General features: G+C 46.4%; 1 protein-coding gene across 3 annotated transcripts in view; it reads right to left on the minus strand.

The window, feature by feature from the left end:
* Nucleotides 1-8,666, minus strand: part of LOC119304208 (disease resistance protein RGA5-like) — a 10,835-nt gene extending 2,169 nt beyond the window's left edge. The window contains exons 1-4 of one of the 3 annotated variants that reach the window (XM_037581382.1): nt 8,145-8,666; nt 4,105-8,029; nt 3,087-3,914; nt 339-2,310 (exon numbers count right to left, since the gene is read on the minus strand). In XM_037581382.1, coding sequence (XP_037437279.1) covers nt 372-2,310; nt 3,087-3,871 — 2,724 coding nt within the window. In that variant the 5' untranslated portion in view covers nt 3,872-3,914; nt 4,105-8,029; nt 8,145-8,666 and the 3' untranslated portion in view covers nt 339-371. Of the gene's footprint in view, nt 1-338; nt 2,311-3,086; nt 3,915-4,104 lie in introns of all 3 variants that reach the window. The other 2 variants (XM_037581380.1, XM_037581381.1) reach the window with 2 other exon arrangements.
* Nucleotides 8,667-9,841: the final 1,175 nt, after the last annotated feature.

The raw sequence follows: 9,841 nt of genomic DNA on the forward strand, positions 1-9,841 counted from the left end.
GCCACCGCCCCCACCCTGAACCCTAAGATAGATAATGGGATGATGGCGGCGAGCCCATTCCTTCTCTCTGGCAAGGCCCTTCCTTCTTCCTTCTCCTTCCATGATTCAAAAATCGACTGACCCGAACTCGAAAAGTCAGCTGACTGAAATCTAGCTAAACTGTACAAAAATGTCCAAAGAATGAGTGAAACAACGTGTCATAGTAGCAAAGTTAAATTTGGAACGGCCTGAGAGTATCACAACGCAGCATCATACTTGTCTTTTGGCTAAGGAACGCAAATGAAAAACAAACTTTAAATCCCATCAGAAATTGGAAGCGTAAATTTGCACATACATACCAGCTTGCTTGCCGCCGAGTCGTAGCCACCATACTAGTCATCAGAAAAACCAAAATTCCAAACCTCTTCATAGCTGACTTTGACTAGAAGATGGCTTGGAAACATGTCGATGGCACTCCTCAAGTCAGAGTCCGCACTTCTCCTGTCGGACTCTGAAGCACGGTGGCAGCAGATTTTTGCAGTCAGCTCTTCAAGTGCTAACAATTGCTCGAGGCCGGCAGGTGCAGCCCCAATCTGCTCCGATCCATGTGCATTGAATTTTAGCTTCAGCCTTTGGAGCCTGGGCATTGCTCCGGCCTGGAAGGTCAAGTGCGAAGCACTACTTAATAGAAGCTTAAAACTCTTTAGAGCAGGGAATGCTCCTCTCTCGATGGAAATCACTTTGTTTGTGGTTTTTCCGGTCTCTACATCGAGGTGAGTGAGGGCGGGCAGCTCAGCAAGGATACCAACACCATCAGTTAGCAGCTGACCAACTTTGAATTTTAACTGGTAGAGGTTATGGAGTTCCCCCATCCAGCTAGGGACCCTGGAAAACCAGCACCTCCATTGCATGATAAGTCTCTCAAGGCGGTAATGAGTTGGCGGAGGAAACAATGGCATGAAGCCATCTATGCAGCCGATGAGATCGACAAACAGGTTCTCTAGGTGACATAGGTTTCCTAGAGAAGAGCATAGAGCATCCATGCGTCTCTCCCAGTCATCCTTACGAATGCCGCACGTGAGATATAGAAATTTCAGATTGGTAAGCTCTCCAAGGCCCCTGATATTATCTAGCTTGTACAACGTAAAATCAAATCCAAATAGATGACGCAGGGATTTCATATTGCCAATCCCATCAGGGAGCCTCGTCCAAGCTTTCAGAAACATCAAACGGGGTAGATGAATTATATCTGACGGAACCCTGTCACAACTAAACAGCTCAAGTGTCTCCAAGTGTTGAAGCACTCTAATCTGTGTTGGTAGCTGGTATGAACAACCATCACTAATGCATAAATACCTCAGCTGATAAAGTTTACACAATCCAGTGAGGTCAACTTCAGCATCATCAAGGTCAATATGAACAACTCGGAGGAACTTGAACTCTGACAAAGGAGGTGTAATCTGAGAGCTCCCAAAGAACATAACCGACCGAACCTGCGACATACTATTATTTGTCGATACTATTTCTCGGCCATTACTTGCACCATCCAAGCGGATAGACAGCCGACGGACCTTGCATTGCAGTCTTGTAAAGGCATGTGGGTCATCCACTATAGTGAGAAAATTCTCCTGTGCTGACTTAATCAAGATAAGATTAAGCAACATATCATGAACCTTGCATTTTGTCACCGACCCTCTCTTATCGAATTCTACAGGTTGAATAAGGCTTCTATTCACAAGCTCATTGAAATAATTTCTTGCAACCTTCTCCACATCTTGTCCATTTTCTATACTGATGAAACCTTCAGCCATCCACTGGCGTTCCAGATTAGACCTCTCTATTTGGTAGTCCTCTGGATACATACCAAGATACAACAAGCATGTCTTCAGATAAGGAGGAAGATCTTTGTAGCTGAGGTTTAAGATTTGCCTCATCCCGTCAAGCATGTGATTGCTTTCCGAGCCCATAGAATCTTGTACATATTCCCACCTTTCCTTTTGGTTGCAATTTTTATTTGCTAGCATACTAGATATACTAATAACTGCAAGAGGTAAACCACCACATTTTTTGAGAATTTCAACCGAAATATCTCTAAGCTGGGGAGGGCAAGCTTCTTTCGAGCCAAATACCCTACCAAAAAACAGCCTTGTTGAGTCTTCGTTGGTGAGGGGCTTCATTTGTAAAATGCAATCACGGGAGCAACATGTCATAGCCACATCTTGCTTTCTTGTAGTTACTACTACTCTGCTAGCAAGATCATTTTTACTAAAAACACATTTAATAATATTCCATGCTGATATATCCCATATATCATCAATTATGATCAAATATCTGCCAAACATTCAACATAATGTTAGGTCAAGTAGCAGAAATTTATCAAATAATGTATAAAGGTCGAACTAGAAAAACTTAACTTTGTTCATTCAAATATTAGTTGTGATTGAATAACAAAATAGATCTTTACTTAGATCATGGTTCTTGGTAAAGTAAATTTATGGAAGCATCATAATATCTAGAAGTGAAAACTATTAAACAACGTTTTGTTTAAGAAATGTTCTTCACCCATAAGAAATGTACTCCCTCCATCCGGGTTTATTAGGCCTAAAGACAACTTCTCTTAGACCAAGACACATAGTAATTTGCTCACATTAATTATTCCATTCCACTCCCAATGCACTCTCTCACATGCATGCAGCCAATGAAAAAGCACACATGAAGTGTATTAACTTTTCAGCCATGGCACCAACAACAATAGCTTTCAATACAACCAATGAAATGGTTGCATGCATGCACCTTTCCAATGCGGGGCCTTATAAAAGGGGACATGCTTGTGATGCTGAGAGGCCTAATAAACCCGGACGGAGGGAGTAGCAACCAATTAGAAGTATAAAACTAAGTTGATAATCTGGTACAAGTTTATTAAATGCAACTAAACTAATGCATTTTAAACAATATTTCTTCTTTGTGTTTCTTAGGTCATCTAATGATTTCCTCCCATGTTTTAAATTTTTAGACTAAATTATGCATATACACTATAAATGTATCTTTGAGAAATCCTATTATTGGACACAATAACAAATCTCAATACATGAAGCAAGAACTTGTACCTCTTAGTTTGGAGATGTTCTCTGAGCATTTCGATAAGACGTGACTCGCAAGTGTGAATAGATGTCTCTGTGCCAAGTTTGGATAGTAAAGTGTGGAGAATTTTTTGAATGTTAGGCTTTTGAGACACCGTCACGAGAGCATGAGTGTCAAATTCTCCCTTGACCCTACGGTATACCTCATTGGCAAGTGTTGTTTTTCCCAGACCTCCAAATCCCACAATTGATACGGCCTTCAACTTCTTCTCCTCATCCATTAACCAACTGACAAGCTCATTCGCTGGTCCTTCTATACCGACAAGGTCAGCCACTTCTGTGTAGAGTGCAGTGACTCGTGGGTCAATGTCAACATTACTTGATGGGGGTATACGAAGCTCATACCTTCTTTGACGTTCACTTGTCTCTAGCACAAGTTGTTTCACCTCTTCGATTTGTCCAGCAATCCGATGACGATCCCTCAAAGTTTTGAGGCGTCGAACAGTATTGCTAACAAGCCCAGTAGTTCTATCATTTTCACCAATGCTTTGCATGAAGTCATCGATGATGTCCTCAATCTCATAAGACATCTCCCTCACCATGTCTCTCCACCTCTTGGTTTGTGGATCTAGCTCATCTAGATCTGAAAGCCCATCAAGAGCATACTTCATGCTGATAAGCTCATTATTAATGAACCTCACTTCTTTTCGCAGGTTCTTCAGCCTCGTAAACTCCTTTCCCATGAGGGTTGTCAGCTTACCCAACAAAGAGTTCATCACACCAGTAGAAGCACTCACCATTATTCCAGCCATCTCTTGATGAACAGCTTATCTTGGCCCCAGGTTAACTATACTCCTGCAGAATGGGAATTGCATGGGTCAGAACTTCAGAATAGTTTTCTTCCTAGATGACCCTCATTGGGACTCCAGAGCATGATAACCAGAGGGAATGACGATACCAACCAATCCAATAGAAAGCAATACAGTTTGATGATTTGAAAGCAATTTCACAGCAAATGAGCTTGAGTTTGGAGAGATTTAGTTACCTGAAATTTGCAGCGTGTGCTTGGACTATTCCATGGCCAAAGCGAGCAGCACCGAATGCCGGCTGGTTCAACAGTCTATCAAGATCTGGTCTGTGAGAAAAATGGAATAGTTCGCACCTACTGGTTATGGAGAAGATGGCATTGAATTGCAGCTGCAAGTGAGGTAGACGAAAGAAAGAAGTGAATAACTTAACAAGGTACCGGCCCTCTGCAATAATGGAGTCTAAAAAATTAAGCATGTGCAATACTTAACCCAACACGAGACACGCATTCCAACAGGTCTCTCTCACAGGATGGGCCTGCACTGAACTTACCCTACAGAGTTAGCTCCCAGTTGCTTTCCATTTTATACTTTCTTTTTTCCTTGCGAGCTACTAATAGAGACTGGATCACCTCTACGTTCACGCTAGGGCCAACAATTGGCAGGATATTATTAACTATAGTTATACTCTAGATTCACGCTGCCTAATGTTAACGAGGCTGCATGCATGCGGTTCATAGTTAATTAACTTAGATTAATCATCTAGATCCACGCCAAACCCACCGCAGAAAATAGCCATGCTCATTTCCATGTGCAAGCCAGTGAAGACTTGACCATGCACATTTCTACAGATCATAGATTAATCAGAGCTTTCGCTCTGCATTGTTTCAATATTTCCGAAAGAGCTTACAAATCTCATCAGAGAGAATGCATATGTAGATTGGCGGCCAGGTTTTCTTTTCACTCATGAAATGACACCCTTGCTGCTCCTCACTAGTTTCTACCGAAAAATTCTTGGTTTTGTTAGGATTGGTAGCAAGAAACTGATGAGGCTGGGCATGCGCTGCAGCTAGCTCTGAAACTTGGTGGGCTTTCTTCCTTCCATTTGTACATGCACCTCCCTGTGTAAGTATACACACACTACTATATCAATATAATACTTGCAAGTCCTGCAGCGCTTTGTAGAAAAGATCTCATCAGCTACTCCGTAATACTAATATGATGAGTTGACCAAGATGGCGTATCAATACCAGAATGCTGATTATCCCTGAGATCAAGGTGCGGACTTGCACAAAAAGGGCAGCCCCAGTGCATGTAGCTCCCGCTTGCGCAGGGTCTGGGGAAGGGTCCGACCACTTTGGGTCTAGGTGCGGACTTGCACACATGAGACATAAAATTAGTGAAGGACATATTGTTTGGTATAGCTCAAATTGCTGATCCATGTGTCATACTGACAGGGCATGTATCTCCCAGGAACTGTACAATACTGGCAGGCTAACCATCACCGGTAACCGTCAGGGAAGCTTTCCATGCCAGTCCTTCCAGGAATAATAGCTCTCCCTGGATAAGGATCTGTGTCAAGTAATGCGTCAGGAAACCTCACAAGAAAAGTTTTATGGCGGTTTTCAGTACCTTAATCCGTCGCAGCTTTACACCATCATGAAAGAAATAAGGATTCTGCTAGTGTATAAGCTCCTTCACCTAACGGCAATCTTTCTTAACATACAGGTCAACTCTAACACATGACATCAGGGCATTCGTACGTCTCAAAACACAAATTAAACAAGGTATCAGATACCAAGACTTGCTATCCTATGCCAGGTCCTCCTGTCATATCCAGCCAACTCTACCATTACTCCACTATGACTGTACATACAAAACAAAAGCAACTTGTTTAGGATGCCTAAAACAAATGCCAGCTGCAAGCATCTATGTCCTATCCACTGTACTAGCACAGATAAAAATATGGCTCTAAACTAACGAGCAACTTGATTAACTTATCCAGGGTCTAACTGTTCCATTATATATCTTCACAACATTCAAAATTTTGATATATATAATGTAATGACACACAAATGACACGATGACAACGATGAAGCAGGAAGCTGCGTTCTGGCTCTACCCTATCATGCAGCAAAAGCTTAGCTTGTGAACACCTATACACGATCCACAAACATCAACAAGTCCCTGGGAGCTCACCTCCACTCAAACAAATACGCTCATCAGGAAGGAGGATCGTGACCCGAGCTAGAGTAAGGCCCACCTTGTTCGCTCAGCATCTTTTTCCAGACAAGAAAAGTTATTTTTGCCGACGAAGACATGAGAAAAGGTCGATCAGCATCGTCGCACTTGCATTGGCATATTTCATTAAAACAATCAAGTCTTTTCAGGACCGATCAGGAGAGTTGTATGCCAATCGCAGCGACGAGGCAGAGCAGAAAGGAGAAGGAGGACATTCGCGCACCTTGGGAACGCCATTGCGTCGCGGCGGCCGGGGTAATGCCGTGGAAGAAGAGGCCCACGCGGCATAGTCGTGGTTAGCAGCGTGCGCGCGCGCGTGGTCCAGGAGAAGAGATGGCGTCTAACGGCGCGGCTGGCATTCCGTCGAACAGCTGCCGCGCGCCGCGGTGTGGATGTGGACGCGGCTGGCAGGCAGCCGTACGGGCGAGCGCCACGTCGGGATGGCTTGGAGCGGATCCCCATGGTTGGTGGAGAGGACAAGGCCCGCTGGACCTGACGGGGTCGGCGGCTGCGGCGGCGAGCGAGCGAGAACGGAACGGCAAATTCCGGCGCGGCCGGCCGACTGACGGGGAGCATTTTGTTTGCTACCTGCAGCTGATTGAACCGGTCGGTGTCCCACGCTGGCCGGCCACGGAGCCAACGATGGACGTCAAAACGGGAATATGATTATGTGGCACCTACGTGTACGCCATGTCATGTGACGTGGCAGCTACGTTTGTGCCATATCACCCCTATTTTTACTTGTTCCCAAAAATTGTGAGATAAGAAAAAATATAACCTCTCACGAAACCATATGTTCTACTTTTTTTCTTATCAATATTTCATAATTTTTGGTATCATAATGTTTCCATGGTAAATATTGTAACTTCTCCCCAACGGAAGTTGGCTACCTCATCCGCCTCCCACGACGCCCACACACCCCATGATCCGTTATGTAAGCCCACTTAGCTCAGAGGTTAGAGCATCGCATTTGTAATGCGAGGGTCATCGGTTCACCCCTCCGGCCACACCCATGCAGTGCAGACCCCATGCTGGCGTTGTTGTCCTCTCGTCTAGAAAACATGAGCAAACGTGGGAGATCGATGTTGGCTCTTTTAAGCAAGGAAGTGAAATGCGAGCAGGGGCGGCAAGTGGACCTCTAACTGACCATGAGTGAACCGCAGCGTGACCAACAGGTCCGCGTCATCGCCGAAGTAGTGAAAGGCGGGGGACGGCCGCGACGGTGCGAGGTAGAGGCACCTGCAGGCTGCAGGGACGGTCGCCTTGGCTGACTCGGCGGCGGGGACTCCATCAGGCGAAACATGCCAACTGCACGGATTGGCGAAGAGAGCTGCAAGTGATACGGAACTCGCCGGATCCCACATGAACGCGGAAAGCGCTGCCCAGCTCGATGGAATGGGAGGGGGAGGGGGGCAGGAGCACGGACGGGATGACACCGGAGCTTGTCGCGAGGAAGCAGGGCTCGCTGGGGAGGTGCGCAACCACTGGATCCATGCAGAAGAGGACGAGTGGGGAGGTGAGGGAGCTGTGGGTCGACACTGCATGCCACCGACGAAGCTAACTGCAAGATGAAAAGGGGTCCAGACAACAAATGGGATCTCTGGAAAATAAAATAGCAGAAACAATATGCAAACAACCGCTGTCGAAACTGCACGCCGGTGGGCCGTGAGCTGCCCCCGTTGAAGATGTGGGCTGCAGCAAACTCCGGCCGAGTGGAGCCATGGCAGTCGGCATCTCCATTGGAGCCATGTTGGCCGCGCTAGCCGGAGCTTCCCCGCAAGCTGGAGGTCGCCAACGTCCAAGCGGAAGCGCCTCCCTCTCCCCATATTTTTGGTTGCTTGTGCTGGGGGCGGCCCTCCCAGGACCTCTTGGCCGCACAAACAAAATTGTGTGTCGGCGGACTGCATAGATGAACGAGACGACCTGCGTCGGGGAGCAAGTGCATCAGTGCAGAGGCGAACTGCACGCGCGACCATGACATACTGCACTTTGAGAAGGGGGCGCCAGCGACCTCACGCGTCGAAGCTCTTCTCCCTACCTCTTTGGGGCCTGTTCACGGGGGTGAGCTCCGGCACATCGTGGTCGCGTGCTAGGCCCCGACTGTCAGCTCGTCTTCCACGGCAACCGGAGAAGACGAGGGGGGGGGCTGTGGCTGAGCGGGGGAGAGGAGCAGAGGCGGGATCAGGGACTTTGGGCCGTGGTCGGAGAGGAAGAAGCCCGGGCTGGATGCAGCGGGATGGGAGGGAGGAGGTAGAGGAACGAGGAGGAGAGAGCCACCGGCGACCCCCGAGCTCACCGGCCCCGCTAGGCGCATCCGTCGTCGGGAAGACGCGGGAGGACGGCGATGGGGCAGATCCAGCACCCCTCGACCCGGTGGTTGGCAGGAACGGCGACGCGCGGATCCGACGCCGGCGACGCGTCGGAGGGGTGGGTTGGTTGGGCGACGCGAGGGTGGGAGGTGGTGGCGCGCCGGAGGGATTGGGGGATGGTGGTGCGCCGGGATGGTGGGGATGGTGGGGGCCGCGGGAATTGGGGGCAGTGCGGCGCTGGAGGGATGGTTGGTGGGGCGCCGGGTGGTGGTGGTGGCCTGGTGGGGAAGAAGGTGGGCAAGAGGGGCGGTGGGTCTGCGCTCAGTTCGTTTTGTTGGAGAGGTGTTATCAAAGTAAGGCAATAGTGTTATTAGAATAAGGTCTTAAAAGAGTGTTATTAGAATAGACCCAAATAATTTTAGAGAAGAGATTTAGCCAGTCAGCAACATTTGTTGCCTTCGCTCTGATGGAATATGGTGGTGTTCCTTGGTACTCCACTCTAGCATCTCTTTTGAAAAAAGCTCTCCATGTTATAGGTTGTGGCTACGAGGACAAGTCTGAAGAGGAACTAAGGTAGCATAACAATTATTCCAGTAATTTTCATTCATATTTTTATATTACACAAAATTTGTGCAAAAACATAGAAGTGAGGTGTCAGTATGCAAAATTGTGGATCACTTCATTCCAGTAAAAGCATAATGTTTTTTATAGCTTGATTCCAGTAAATGGGGACCTACGGTAACATATCATTCCAGTAAAAGCATGCATCTGTGTATTTCATCTTTAAGGGTCCGCGACGGGAGTTTAGTTGTTTATTCTTATGCTTGGGGAACTTGTTCAGTTTGCACGGGAGAACTTATTCTATTCCTGTTGCTCGCAAGATGTTTGTTGATATGCCTAGAAGAACTGAAATAATCTTTTGTGATGTTTCTTTGTTGTTAAGTAAAAGCTAATTTTTATGGACATGTGGACTATAAACATTTGTTGTGGAGCAGTACATTATTTAAACTTTTATGTGGACTATAAACATTTGCTATAGTTCACCTTCAAAAACTTTGTAAGTACAGAGATATCACCTAGATGTAAACATTTGCTATAACTCACCTGCAATAACTTTGTAAGTACAGAGATAATATCTATATAGACATGTGCACTATAAAAATTTGCTATAGTTCACCTTCAATAACTTTGTAAGTACAGAGATATCACCTAGATGTAATATGGAACTATTTATTGCAATCCGAGGAATGGGTATGTATATTGTAGTCTCTGCATGCACAGTCGAGATTTGTTCAGTCCAACCCCATGGCATTAGGGAGGTCGAGTTCGTCGCGAGCAGCAGTACATGGTTGTAAGCTTCAACTTCCTTCCACCTAGGTTCTTTCACTCCTTGCAGCTTATATGTTTGTGTAGTTTGAACTTAGGC

The sequence above is a fragment of the Triticum dicoccoides genome, chromosome 5A (assembly GCF_002162155.2).
Source record: "Triticum dicoccoides isolate Atlit2015 ecotype Zavitan chromosome 5A, WEW_v2.0, whole genome shotgun sequence".
Taxonomy (NCBI): Eukaryota; Viridiplantae; Streptophyta; class Magnoliopsida; order Poales; family Poaceae; genus Triticum; species Triticum dicoccoides.